This window comes from Vicugna pacos, chromosome 4, assembly GCF_048564905.1.
Source record: "Vicugna pacos chromosome 4, VicPac4, whole genome shotgun sequence".
NCBI lineage: Eukaryota > Metazoa > Chordata > Mammalia > Artiodactyla > Camelidae > Vicugna > Vicugna pacos.
The window spans coordinates 33,707,909-33,723,676 of record NC_132990.1 but is presented as its reverse complement, the minus strand read 5'-3'; the positions used below and the strand labels follow the sequence as shown (position 1 = coordinate 33,723,676).

The following is a 15,768-nucleotide window of genomic DNA, read 5'->3' as shown; positions in this document are numbered from 1 at the left end:
TTCCTGATAAACTTAAATGAAAGTATTTCTGTATAGACAGAGGTCAAATATAAGAGAGAGCCAAGGCATTTATTCTGAGAACCTGAGCAGGCACTTGATTAAGGGTTTTAGGTTTGTGCTATTCCCAAGCACTCAAACGTAACTAGTTTCATATTAACTGAATTAATTGACTATCCACTCCATTTATTCAGGCTCTTAAGTAACAGCCCAACTGACTATTCCCCTGTTAGGATTTCTGGCCACAGTAGAGGCTACTCCTACAGTTAGTTGCATCACACATGCTACAGGTGATGGGTTGAAAGCTAAAGAACAGCCAGAAAAACTGAACTTATATGGCACAGTCTGGCTCAGTGTTTGGCAAGAAATGGCTTGAATCTAGCTAACAGGTTGTTAAAGATGGTGCCCATTTACATTTTTTTGTTTTTTTGTTTTTTTGCTGTGGTTCCACAATGAATGAAAAAGGCACATGAAAATAAGCAAACCTCCTACACTGATACGGCACCTACCCAAAAGTCTTGAGTTCTAAGAGTCTAAACAACTATATAGCCACAAATTTTCTAACATTTGGCAAGAGGAGGATGGGAGGAAATCTTCAAAATGACACTTAAACCTCGCTAACTCTACCGTAGGGACAGATATGAAATTGTGCACAGAATCACCACCTCACTGTCAATGAAGCAGATGAAGACCTTCACCGCGACTGAGGGAGGACCTAAATCAAGTATAAATTTTGGTAATAAATGCAGGGTAACACAAAAGTCACTGGCAGATGTGTATTTAGAGAGTGTACATGTACCATATGCCACTGTCATGTGCCTTGATGAGGGCACCTGATGATTTTTCCATGCAAAATTTATCTATTTAGCTTTTAAACTCCTTTTGCTAAAAACGAAATTTCCTTATAAAAATAAATACAAACAAAAAAGCCACTCTTAACAGAACCTTAAATAGTAATGCTTTTTTAAAAGTGTAAATTAATATGCACAACAGATACTATGAATTGATGGTTTGGTTTTTTAAATAGTTTTTCGACCATTCCCAGTTGTTATAATTCAGTTATTTTAAGTGTTAGTTTAATTTACCAATTTATATAATAAAAATCACACCAAATTTGTGTAATAGATAACTTAAGAGTAATGCCACTTTTCATACTCTGTGTAGAGAAACAGACAAAAAAATCAAGCTGTAAAATCTATCCTGTAAATGTTTGCACCTGTATATATACAGGTCCTGGAATAATCAATTTAGTTAACTCAATCTAGCAAACCTATATCCAGCTGATGAGGATGTTTAAGAGCCTGAATTCAGTGCGAAGGCAAATAGGAAGGCCTGGGGAAGGGGAAGCAGGCACGGGATGGGGGATGCAGCAATGGTAAGCCAGTGAGTGAGGGTGGATGACATGAACCTGAGAAAGACCTCTTTCTCCCTGTTTTTCAGTTTTCCTAAGGTCTTGATGAGTGGCATGTACTTCCCCTTCACTGAAAATGACTTTCTGGGTGGCCTTGACCAGGAGAACAATAAAATAATGCTGGTACCTAATCTACCTCTTTTCCTCTTAGGGTAACGACGCAGTTATTTTACGTCTAGAATATTTTACAAGTCCTTTGTAAATATTATGATTTTTAAAGCTGAGAGGTAATCACGAAATCATTTAGTTTAATCCTTATTTTACTGACAGGGGAAGTGAGGTCCAGAGAAGCTATGATTTAGTTTTTAATCTGCATAAATATACTGGTGTGGAAAAAAAGGTTTAGCAATGCTGTATTTAGAGTTATTAAAAGCAAGAGAGAAATGGACATTAGCAATGCTTCAAAATTACAAAGAAAGAATGACAAAAAAGGAACTCCTCATTGAGAAAGGCTAGTCATCTGTTCCGATGTTAGCAGGAAATAGTGAATTAAAAATAAAGGGCTTTAAAAAATGGATTAGGGGAAAGATACTAAATGATGGAATGTATGAACACATGTAATCATCACAAACAGAAAAAGTATACACAAAATACTTACCAAATACATAATCTATCTTGAAGAAAATCCACAAAATGAAAAATGTAAAGCCTCTTACAATTATTTTCTAACCAATCTGTTTCTATATTGCATTATAAGAACAAACTACGGCAGGATTATGGAAAAGGGCTACGTGAACTTGATTCAAATCTTCAGGCCCCCTTTACATGAAACATCTAGAAAATCAACCCCATGACTACTTTAGCTCCAGGTGGTCTAAATGATTATTCTCCTTCTACTCAGATGAGGTAAAACTGGAAAGCCCTGGTTACAGAGTTTGATTGTATCAAATTCCACACAGATTTTTATTACTATTTCTATGACAGCATTTTAATGCATTCAAATATCTTGTGGCAAAATAAATGTTTATTAAATTTTTAAAACTTGAAAATGGAAATATGTAGTTGGGTCCCTAAGATATTATTTGGTCATACCTACAATCAGAGGCAATATAAATGGTTTTCACTGGCATCACCTAGATCAGTGCCTCCCAGAGGTGTCCCTCTGGTAGAATGCAGAATGACTTTACATATGGCGTATGGGTAAACACTGTACATTTTACTATTGACGTATGGATTTTAACACACATTAGAAACAATTACATGCTAAAACTGCTCAACACATTCCTGCCCCAGCCCACGGTGTTGGGTTTTTCTCTCTAAAGAGGAAAGTGTACAACAGAGGCTACCAAGACGCTAAATTAAACAAATAAAAACTCAAATACTTACTGTCGCTGGGGAAGCCCGAGTGGGATGTGTCACCGAGTGACCAGAATTCTCCATGGAATTGCCGATCAGATAGGTTCCTCCAGAGCTGCTGATGAGCTGTCCTCCCGTGACGCCCATCTGAATCCCGCCAGTGCCCACCATACTGTGGGACGAGACCACGGTAGTCACCTGTGCAGAACTCCCTTGAGTATCAAAGTAATTCCCTCCCGTGTTCTGGCTGTACATCTGCGTTTCTGTGTAAGGGTAAGTTGTTGTTCGGCTTTAGAAGAAGAAGAAAAAAGAGAGGCATTTATATCATCTTATTTCATTTTTTCTAGTGTGAATATAAATTTAAAATATGTCAGTTAGCTTAGTGTTTGGAACATGGTTGAGTATTTTGTGTGAAACTTCATTCCCAGAAATAGTTGGGTTTAACTTTCCAGGAAAGGTACATTTCTTTAATAAGTACTTCAACACCTTTCTGTGCTTTTCTGTGCAGACCTCAGCTGGTTGTTACCGTCAGCGTACAGACAAGCTCAAGTCTTTCCCTCCAATAAATCCTGCTACCTGACTTCTTCAGTTTCTTACAAAACTTCTTGCAAATCCCAGTTTCAGACTGGCTGGGATCTGGAATGACTGGGGGCTGACAAGTCAGCTCCCCGTGCTACCTGACACTCCTGGGTGACTTGCACTAAACCTCCGTGACTGAGGTAGTTTGCATGGATCTTTCTGGCCACCAGAAGGATCTTGAGCAAAGAGTTCACTTACCTTGGATCCTAAATCCTTATCTCTGTTTCTTTACACTCCAGCTTCTCCTTAATGAAAGGACTATGTCACCTCTTCATGTCCTCACTTTCTGCCTCCCAACAACTGCAGTCAAGCTCCTGCCCCTAGCCTTTCCATGAAAGTGCTTTTAATAAGGTCACTTGTGACCACATCTAAATACCAAGCTAAAAGGCTGCTGTCAGTCCTCATCTTTCCTGACCTATCTGCAGTAGGACACTGTTGACCACGCATGTTGCCCTTTCCCTCCTTTTTCTGTTCTGATTAAGCAGCTTGTTTGATTGATTTTTAATTTTCAATTGACTATAACATGTTTTAACATGACTTTTGCTTTTAGTTTTTAGTTTGAAACTATTATAAAGTCATAAGAAGTTGCAAAAACAGGAGAGGTATGAAATACCTTCATTTTAAACATTCAAATATCGAATTAAAATTCCCAGTTTTGTCAGTCTCTTCAGCACCACATCCCAGAGCTAGCCAGTACTGACAAGTTGGTGTGGATGTTTGCAGACATTTTCTATACATATGCAAGGTCTTTCTGTTTTAACCTCTCTTGTTCATTAGTTTCCATGGCATTTCTTTTTCACTTTTTACTTTTTTTAACCACTACCTTTCAGGAAACTTTTGGAGGCTCCATTTTTCTGGCATTTTAAATATTGGTGACTTCTGAGATCTCCATTTTTAGCTCCTATTTCTTCTCATTTTTATTCAGACCATATACCTTTATCATACACTACGTGACCACATACATGCTCACAGGAAACAACTTTTACATCAGCTGACATCTCCACTCTCTACTTTCTAGTTATACCTTAATAAGTCTAAATCTAGGTTTCTAACACCTGGCTATCTCTGCTAGGGAATCCTCTGATACATGGGTAGTCTCAAACGTAAAATTTAACATATGACTAAGAAGGAATTCTTCATCTCTCTTCCTCTTTTCCCAATATTCCTCCCCTCAGCAGATGGCAGGACCACAACCCCCAGTTTGGAAATTACTGCTGACTCTCTCCTTGTTCAGTCACTACATCCTACTAACTTTACCTTCTGAATAATTCTCCATTCCATTCTTTTTTTTTTTAACATTTTTTATTGATTCATAATCATTTTACAGTGTTGTGTCAAATTCCAGTGTTCAGCACAATTTTTCAGTCATTCATGGACATATACACACTCATTGTCACATTTTTTTCTCTGTGATTTATCATAACATTTTGTGTATATTTCCCTGTGCTATACAGTGTAATCTGGTTTATCTATTCTACAATTCCATTCTTGTATTCACTGCCTTAACTCGTAATGTTCTCCATTATAACTGCCTTCTAGTTAGTTTTCCTGCCTCTATGTGGGCTCTCTTCCAATCCATCTTCAACTTTGCCGCTAGGGTTATTTTTCTAAAATGCAAATATGAAAATAAAACTTTTCTTAAAAACCTTCCCATGATTTTCCCTCGCCTTCAGAGGAAACTCACAACCCTTGACCTACCTTATAAAAACCATCAGGGCCAGTGCCTCACGATCTCTGGACTTGGTACCAGCCATGACCTCAAGTGCTTTCTACACTCACACCACACTGACATTTCGTTGGTCCCTGCAAAGTCCCATTTTCTCTTGCCTCCCTGCTATACTGCACAGGGTTTCCTCTGTCTGGTAGTCCTTTGTATTTTTCTTCAACTTTCTTCTTTTGTCTAAGTCATCCTTAAACTCTCAGCTCAAGCATCACCTTATCTCAGAATTACTCTTCTGCACCCCTGCCCTCTGTGGCCACTCCTCACAGGGCTGTTATGTTCTGTTCTCTGTACTTTCATAACACCTTGTGCATACCTGAAATACAGCTCTCAACAAGCTGTTATTTCCTCTTGTCTTCATACTCCCATTAAATTATGTTTTATTCCCATCTGTACCCTCAACACTTAACACAGTTGCTGCTACACAGCGGGCACACTAATCAGCAAATGAAATGTGATTCTATTTAAAAGTTTATTTGGCATATTGGATAGCTTTGTAAATTTCTAAAACATAAATCCTTTTTTTGTAATGTTAAAACATGAGAAATGATGCTAAACTATTCCAAGATTTTTCTATATTATTTAAAATAGGTTATTTTAACCCATTACAAATCACATTTATAATGTAATTTCTAATGTAAATTTTAGTAAAATAATAAGAGTGCTCTCAAAGTATTCCACATTGGGTAAAGTTACTGCTTCGCAGAAAGAGCCACCACAGATCCAGGTATAAATTTTAGTCTCATGTGATGACAAAAGCAACAACTTCAGAGCGAACTTTTTTTTTTTACTGAGAGAAAAATGCCATTTAAAACACACAGTTCTTCTCATTACTGTTGTCCTTCAGTTGGAAATCTCATGTGTTTCTTTCATTATGTCTTTATTTAATAGAATAAAACAGCCATGTTGGTTTCAAATTTAGGTAAAAAGAAAAATGAGGTTATTTTAATTTATGTCTGCTAAATATGACAGTGACCCTATTTAGCTGTGCTTAAAATAATACAACCTGATGTTGGTATTTAAGTAGAGCCAAGGAAGGTGTACAAATAGATATAGGACAGTAAATGCTTTGACAGACGCAGGACATGGTGCCAGCCTTCTTTTTCACAGTCTGAACAAAATGCTTAAGCATGCCCCGAGTAGTAAATTGACTTTACATGTAAAATGTAACAATGTTATCGATAGCTAATATTTGCGGACCATTTACTATGCAGTAGGCATGATTTTGTGTGCTTTTCACGTGTTAATCCTCATTACATTCTATAAGTACTGTTATAATTTCTATTTCTACAGATAAGATGTATACTTAAAAGTTTAAGTAGGTTGAACAGCTTCATCCGAAGAGTACAGCTGATAGTAAAAATGGATTTGGTATGTGCACTTAGTCCAAGCTCCCAACCATTCTGTCACATAAGAACTTAACTTTTTAGATGTGTGTCAGTGATACTTGTGAATGGCTATCGGGGAACAGCCCTAACAGGTGGTACCAGGAACATATGAACTTACTGTTGCCATCTGGGAGTTCCTTACACCCCAGCTTCGTGTTTACTAGCATCACACCACTTTCCTCTCTTACTCAGAATGGGATCTGTGGAAGATGCACTTGCAGTGGCAAAGAGAGACGGGAAAGACAAGACTACTTCAGAAAGTACCAAGCATCGCACATTTAGGGTTTAGAAGTTCTATGATCATGGAAGCTGCAATTCTACTGTAAGAGAAACATTCCAAGGGATTTAAATCACTCCATCTTTTGGGCATGACTCCTTTATATATTTAGTCCTCACTGAACAACAGTAATGCAAACATATGCATCATGGATATACAAAATGTCTATCTATAGCCCTCAAGTCAGCATAAAAATGTGGCAGCAAAGAGCTTTGATTTTCACACTACCTCCTAGTTGGAGATGATTCATTAGCTAAAAAATGAGCAAAGAACAGGGAAGAGTGAAAGTCACTAAAGAGTATGCCTAATCCATAAACTATGCTCATTACTCAATCATGACCCACGGGACTGGGGAGAAGGCTTGGCTATGTATAAACACACTCTGGGGGAAAGACTGGCAATTTCTAGGGGAAAAAAGACACAATTATTTTTGGAAACAAGTGTCACAAATTGTTGGTGAATTTGTTTCTGGCACATACACATTGCAATGGGAAAGAGAGGAGACTTTTAAACATTGGACTGGGTAATAGAGGCAGACCATGATGTCCTTAGTCATTGTTCTTTAAGGGTAAGAAGATGAGCATTAACTCACTTGTTGGAGATTTGTCTGGGGCCAGAGCCAGAGTCATTCACAGATAATTCCCAAACGTCTTTGCAATTCTAAATGCTCTAAGCTCCTGAATAAATGCTGAAGAATTTATGTTAAATACAAAAGAAGCACCAACAGTAAAAAACATTTCTTTCTCAGGTACCAGAAATGACTCTTTAATTCTGATACGTAGGATTGCTTGTCTTTTATATTACATAATAAATGCATGCAAGTTATTGCTTGTACATTATTTTCCCCAGAAATGTCCAAAACATACGCTCAAGAAAATTACTCAATTTTTGGCATATTACATGGAAAGCAGCTAACTATTTCTGGATGGTACACTCCTGAAACAGCTAAATTCCCAAGCAATTCTGTGTGCATTTGAAAGATGCTGCTGTGTTCCCTTTGTTTGTTCTGTATTGATTGCCACGGATTGTTATGACAATGTGTCATATCATTCCATAGCAGAAGAGAAATCTTTCCATTGTTCTGCATATGTACACAGTAATGAATGTGGGTACATAGATATGTGCATACTTGCTGACAGAAGCTTCTTCGCTGCTGACTCTATTATAAGGTCCTAAGGAAACGTCAGGACCCTGATCCACCGAATTCACACTTTTTTGTTTTCTTTATCTTCAGGTGTCTTATCCACAAGTCCAGATATATAGTATCTCTAAATTATATGTTTTGTATTTTCCCCAGGTCTTGACTATCCTCCCACCCATGAGCTAATCAGCTACAAAATGAAGTAATGGTATGAAAATGGCAAATTAAAGAAATAAAATATCTTGTAGATTTCATACCATAAAATTTATTATGAAGACAGAACACAGTAATGCATTCATCATTATAATATCTTACATTGGTACAATGTTCTATTGCTTTCCAGCTACTCTGCACATATTCTTTTAACAAATATTTACTGAGTATCTATGCTGGTACCTAGAATAAAAGGAAGAAAACATACATGACCTTTACTGTCATAAGGGCTATATCACATAGGGGTAGGTGGTCAAAAATAAGAAAGGAAATAAGATAATTAGAAATTTTTCTAAGTCTATGAAAAAGGAAAATAGTATATTAAAGTATAATAAATGAGATGGTGTGTATTAGATAAGGTAGTCAAGGAAATGTTATCCCCAAAGAAGAGATACTCAGGTTGAAACTAAAAGATGAAAAGGAATCAGTCTTACAGAAAACATTATCAGGAAGACAGCAGACTATGTGCAAAAGCCACAACATAGGGAAGATCCTGGAATCGAGGAAGAAACTAGGAGTCTAGAATGGTTGGTTAAAACGAATGAGAAGGACATAAGAAATGAAGTTTAAAACGTAGGTAAAAACGAAACATGTAAGTATGTAAACAATTTTTTTAAACACTGTGGGTCATGATCCACAATTTAGTGGGTCACCAGAGCATTAAAGAGGAGACTGCACTAGACTAGACAACACTAGAGCATAGTAACTCTAGCAAGGATAAGAATTATTTTGAGAAACGTTATTTCTATCATATGTATATACGGTGTGTGTGTACACGCTGTATGTGCATGCATGTATTTACCTGAATATAAAAATGTACTTCTCACTTTCCCATTGAGGATGGTTTAAAAAGCTTGAGAGGCATCATAACGGACTATGGCAAGAAGTCTGGATGCTGGTTTATGCTGGGATGGGAGTATGCAGGCATACATAAGGGGAGGCGGGGGATTATTCCAGCCAGAGAAACAACCCAAGGCCAGAGAGGTAACAGGCAAACATGAGAAAAGCGGAGTGGGGGAATAGGGCACAAGGCTACAGACAAGTCATGTCAGATGACTCTGAAACATGTTCACCAGACATAATGACAGGAGGTGATCTAACTGCAGGGTGTTTCCAGGCAGTGATGGCAACGTATGTCTGACTGGACTATTCTGAGGAAATACGAAACTAAAGGCAGCCAGAACAAACACGTTTTAAATATGTTCAAAAAGTCTGGTAGCTAAGAGAATTTGGGTACTGGGGAGAACTGTTGTTAGAGATAGGGGATACATTATTTCACTTAATCTACATTAAGTGAATCATAAAGGTTAGGAATTGACCCCTCCTGGACAGATGTGATCCGAATTCAGCGGCAGCAGTGGTGGGCAGCGTGTGAGATGGCTGTGGTCCTGGGTGTCCTTACTGGGTGACTTGTGTGGTGTGGTCTTGTCTATGGTCTGGCTGCTCTCTAATGAGGCTTGTACCTGTCTTTTTTCAGCCTGATTCTCCAGACTTCCTGGAAATTCTGAATCACAAATATCTTTCAGTAAATTCTTTGTTTTACTTAAGTAAGCCAGACCAGAGTTCTGCTGCTGGAAACCAAGAACTCTGCCTTAAACAGTCTCCCATTATGAAATTTTTATGTGAGTCACCAAAACCCTGCAAAGAAGTAGCTAGGTTATTTGAAATCTTCAATAAATTGCATTCATGTAGTATATAATCTCTGGTTGGCTAGCATGTCCTTCTTTTATGAGTTTTGAAACACAACATTTCTTGAATGCTGTAAGACAGACTGAAGGCAGAAGATTCAACAGAAAGATGACATTTCCATTTTGTGAAAGACACCAAAGGGGAAAACACTAATTCGGAAAGGAATTCAGGTGACTTGACATAAGTGGTTATTACCTAAGAATAAAAAACAATAAATTAAATATAAAGTCATAAAAACTAGAAACACTAGTAAAACACTTGCTTGATTTAAATTCAGAAGACAGACTCATTTCTGCTCATTTCAGCTGCTAAAACAAGAAGTAAACAGCAAAAGCATTTATTGAGCTGTCGCCATAACAGCTAGGGAGGAAATGCAAGAATAAATGTTAAAAGTCAGTAAGTAATTCTTGCAATAACTAATTAAGCTTTCTTATTCATATATGTTGATAACATACAGAGTAGTAAAATCATAACTTAAAATTATCATGACATAAAGATATCTGGACATTTACAATTTACTTTGCATTTCAATTATTTGTATGTTGTAAGAAATGTTCTCACTCTTTAGTGCACATCAGAATCATCTGAAGGGCTTGTCGAAACACAGATTGCTGGATTTCACTCCCCAAATTCCTAATTCAGTAGAAAAGGGGCAGGGACCAAATAGCGGCATTTCTAACAAGGCTGGTATTTCTCATTTCTGCTGCTGATCTGAAGAACACACTTGGAGAACCACTTTACTGGAGGATAATAAAAATGGGAAGCCCAACTTTCATAGGAATAAGGAAAAAAAAAGTGCGATTTCACAGCTATTAGTTCTTGTAGTCTATTTGAGGTTTTCAAAAAGGCAAAGTTTACAGTGGCAAAAAGTTTTATATTCTGGGACAGCTATCCATGAAAGCATTACCAGAATTTCCATTCACTGCTAGAATGGTTCTTGAAGCACACCCAAAAGGGTGCACAGAACAAGAACATCCACAGGCCATTTCCCCCTGACAACAGAAGGCAGGGAAGTGGATATGGACTTAAAGCAACTCTGGCAGAAATGACGTCACAAAAGATTTTGATCCAGGGTGACTGGTCTAAGTTTACAAATAAGATTAGCTGGGCTAGATCATATGGTGTTATATTTTTAATTCTTTGAAGGACTTCCATACCGCTTTTCATAATGGCTGTGCTAATTTACATTCCTACCAGTAGTGCAGAAGAGTTTCTTTTCCTCTGTATTCTCTCCAATACTTATTATTTCTTGACTTCTTGACAGCAGCCATTCTAATAGGCATGAGGTGATATCTCATTGTGGTTTTGATCTGCATTTCCCTGATGATTAGTGATGCTGTGCACTTTTCGTGTACCTGTACAACATATGTATGTCTTCTTTGGGAAAATGTCCCTTCTGGTCCTTTGCCCATTTTTTAATCCAGCTATTTGAGGTGAATTTTGTTTGGTTTGGTTTTTCTTTTTCTTTCTGTTTTGCCATTGAGTTGTATGAGTTCCTTATATATTGTGGATATTAAGCACTTAAAAGAAAATGGTATGCAAATATATTCTCCGATTTGGTAGGCTGTCTTTCATTTTGTTGATGTCTTTCATTTTGTTGATGGCTTCTTTTGCTGTGAGGAAGCTTTTCAGTACGATGCCTAAGCTTGTGATAGCAAATCCAAAAATCATTGCCAATATCAGTGTCAAGGAGCTCACTTTTTATGTCTTCTTTTGCAGTTTTACAGTTCCAGGCCTTACATATAAGTCCTTAATCTATTTTGAGTTAACTTTTGTAAGTGGTATAAGATTGGGGTTCAATTTCTGCATGCGGATGTCCAGCTTTCCCAGCACCATTCACTGAAGAGCCTGTCCTTTCCCCATTGTGTATTCTTGACACCCTTGTCAAAGATCAGCTGACCCTCAATGCGTGAGTTTATGTCTGTGCTCTCAAATGTTTCACTGATCTGCATGTCTATTTTAGAACCACCGTATAATCCAGCAATCCCTCTTCGGGGTGTATATCTGAAGGAAATGAAATCAGTATCTCAAAGAGATATCTGCACTCCCATGTTCAGTGCAGCATTATTCACAATAGTCAAGACATGAAAAACCCCTAAGTGTCTATCAACAGATGAATAAGATATAGAAAATGTCACACACACACACACACACACATAGTGGAGTATTATTCAGCCATTTGCAACAATATGGATGAACCCTGAGGGCACTATGCTAAGTAAAATAAGTCAGATAGAGCGAGCCATCACTGCATGATGTCACTCATATGTGGCATATACAAAAATCAAACTCAGAAACAGACAGCAGAATGGTGCAGGGGCTGGGAGCAGGGAAAAATGGGGAGATGTTGGTCAAAGGCTACAAAGGTATAAGTTCTGCGGATCTAATGTAGAGCTAGTGACTATAGTTAATAATACTGTATTGTATACATGGGAAAAAAAGAAAAACTGAACAACCATATACATGCATGTAAGTTCAAAAATGTTTTGTACTGGAGAAAAACTATCTGTTAATACTATGTGAGTAGCATCAATTCAGTTTCATTCATTGCTCCTTGCATATTATAAAATTACCAAGTAGCCTGCTCCTATGTCTCATCTGTCATTAAATGCTATTCTTTATTTAACTCAATCAACAAATGCAGATTGAGCACTTATACATGACTGTTGAAGTATCAAAGAGAGAATGGGGAGCAAACGCGGTACCTCCCCACATCAAAGGTACATTCTAGTAGGAGAAAAGGCCGATGCTAGATAAGTTAAAAATGTCAAGAATGACAGACAGTCCTAAGTGTTGTGGAAGAATTATCCACGGAAGGGAAACTTACACAGAGAATAGGCCATACAAAAAAAAATGGCCAATAGTAAGACTGAGGAGGATCCAACAAGAGAGGAAGAAAAGAGTAGAAGAGCGAGTCAGACAGACCAAAAGAAGACAGCGATTCAGGGACAGAGTGGCTGACTAGCCGACTGCTAGAGATAAAGAAAATTTAATCTAGAAGAACGTCTTTTAGATTTAACAACTGGAGGTCACCAGTGACTCTGATAAGAGCAACGTCATTGAAATGTGGAGAAAAAAGCCAGCTTGGAAGAGAAGGAATATGAGGTCAGTCCTGAGAGGATTTACTATAAAGAGGACCGGAGAAACCAGGTACTTGTTAGAGATGGATATGCTGCCAAGTGGGACTTTCGAAAATGGATCTAAGTGTTAACTCACGTGTGTATGTTGCTGAGGCCAAAGCAGGTGCTAAGTCCGGGCAAACAGGTGGTACGCCCCACACCGGAAGTCAGGCCCGCTGCTGAACTGAAGGCAGTTTGGGACCTTGGAGCACTCCCTGCAGGCAAGTCTATCAGTCTGACTCCTGCTGAGGGACAGACTAAGAACTGCTGGGCTTGTCTCCTCTAGAACCTTCCGGTCATGACAAAGCTCAGCCTTTGTGAACCAGCCTTAGGCTTTACATAGCTGGGGGGTCATACTCTTATCCTGAAAGACTTTGGTCACTTGTGAAGCACAGTCACAGTGATTCCCAACCTTTTCAAATGCATACGCCCAACAAAGATTTCTCACTCTAGCTTCCAAGTATTTGTTCAAGCAGAGATTTTTATAATTTCAACTTGTGCAGTTAGTTTTATAAGAGAAACTATACTAAAAGAGAATATACTTATCCAGATAATACGAATCACCCCACTTTCTCACTTTCATTACTCCCTCCCCATCCTGAACCTGACCCAGTTATTAATTAACGCTTTTAATCTATTAATCCCCATTTTGCAGATTAGGAAATTCAGGGGCAAATATGTTATTTGCCTGAGGTTATACTGTAGTCAGGAGAAGGAATGATACTTGAACATGGGTCCCTGAAGTTCATTTAAGAAAATTAATAACACAACTTGGCACATGTGGATTTCCTTGAAATTTAAAGAAGTGATGAGGAAAGGAGAAGAAAATTTAAAGGTCAAAATTTTTTCAACTGCTATCATGTATAATTATTCTGGACATTAAGCTATTGGATATGAAAATATCACAGAGCAAATTGCCCTTAATGTACATCATTAAATTCTATGAATGGAAAATATTAAAAAGATATATAGACAGGGCAGTCAAATAACAGCCTTTTCTCATGGAAGCTATTTAACTAAAACATTCAATGCTGAAAATTATTAAATATGGACTTTTTACATATTCTATGAATACCCAAAGAACATTCTATAGTCCCCAAAAATTTAACTATAAAAGTACGAGTTTAAAAAAATATAAGAAGAGATTCATATGAACAAAAGACTCAGTCTTAGAGTCATCAGTTATTAAAAAGATGCATGTTTAACTATTATCTATAATAAGACATACAATAATACAATAGCAAAATGTATAAAATTTACTAAAGATGTTTGTGACTGGCCAGCCCTCCTCCCCAGCCCCTCAAGTAACTCATGATCAAAAGACCATCACCTAGATCACTGGGAAGGAATACGTGTTGAGGGTCAGAAAATATGAATTCTAGACACTAACTACCTGGGCAAATTATTGAACCTCTGCAGGCCTCAGTAAACATCTGTAAAGTGGAAGTATTAGAATAAATGATCTCCATGACTTTCACAATTCTGACATCCTGAGAAGTCATATTTGAAAGCCCTCCATATTTGGAGTGGTGGGAATTTTTATGTGATTAATGAAACAAGCTCTTTGCTGATTATAGAGGACCTGTGCTCTTTTCCCCAAAATGGTGGTTCTCTCTCCAAGAGCTTTCTAAGCCATCAGCCATATACTTCCTGAAATCCAAATGGCAAGCAAGTTCATAAACCAGATCCTAAGCCAGTCTGAATGTGTATATCAGTAGAAACATAAATGAAGAAAGTATCCTCTCCATCTCAATTACAGAAACACCATACAACGATTTCTGCTCAGCAAAGAACACTTAAATGATAATAGGAAAGCATAATTTTACCTGCAAATCCCAAAACTTACTATTTCATGGAACTTAAAAGAATATCCCTTTTAAGGTTCTTTACTTGTCATTTAAAAAGTATATGGAAAGGATAACTGGATGGCCTCAGAAAATGCACTAATTATACAATTTTCAAGAAATGACTATTTAAAAAAGTGAGTCCTATACACATTTATGGATTTTGAGTAAATCTAATCAATGTCAATATATTAATAATGTACCACCTCCCAAAGTATACCATGTGATGTTACCAAATGTTATTCCAATAAGAGTTCTGTGGTTTAGCTTTTAAAACACTGCACTTCTTCCCTAGAGGATGTCTCAGAGCCTTTAAGAAACTAACAGAAATTTAGAGTCCTCAAAAGAAGTTCATGCAGTGTTTTCTGGCTTGAGTAACCACAGAACTGTTTTATGGGACTAACATCTTATGGAACACAGTTTGGTAAATTCTCTACTGGGTTTGATGAGAAATCTATTTTTTAAACAGGAAGATTATGAGAATGTTTCTACTAGTCAAGTCTTACTGCAATAGATACCCATACAATGAACACTGTGACATTTTAAAACATGGATTGTCTCTCAACAGTGGACAAGCTTCAAAGAGCAGTTGATAGAAGAAAATCCTTTACAACTATAAAAGTTTTCTCAAAAAAGATTTCTTAATTTGGACACACAGTATGATGTTTTTATTTCCACTTTGACTAATATGATGGAGTACGTGTGGGAAAGTAGGAGTCAAAAAAGGAGTGGGAGAAAGAAAAAGAATCATTATATTAAAAATTACTTAGCTACATCAAGAAATTTCAATTGAATTAGACTCTCTCTACATGCTATGCAATGTATCCCATCTGGTTTAATTATAATATTATAAATGATTAGAGATCATAAATTGTAAGAATCTGTAGCAATGGACAAGACTATGATCCAGCTCATTAAAAATATTCTTGGAAAAACTATTGCCAGGAAATACACAAATGTGGGTTCCTACAGAGGCAATGATAAAATAAAGAGGGGCAAGAATCAATTAGGTTATTTTCTCCCTTGAGTAAAAAGCTATTCTACGCCAACACCCAGCACTGGAAAGCAGTCTCCATTGTACAACTGAAATATGT

The 15,768-nt window shown here is 37.3% G+C and overlaps 1 protein-coding gene across 15 annotated transcripts in view; it reads right to left on the bottom strand.

Annotated features, from left to right (window-relative positions):
- RFX3 (regulatory factor X3) overlaps positions 1-15,768 on the bottom strand; it is a 280,535-nt gene that overhangs the window by 91,150 nt on the left and 173,617 nt on the right. For all 15 annotated transcript variants that reach the window (XM_072959525.1, XM_072959539.1, XM_072959526.1 and 12 more), the window contains one exon: positions 2,735-2,993. In XM_072959525.1, the coding sequence (XP_072815626.1) occupies positions 2,735-2,993 (259 nt within the window). The remainder of the gene's footprint in view (positions 1-2,734; positions 2,994-15,768) is intronic.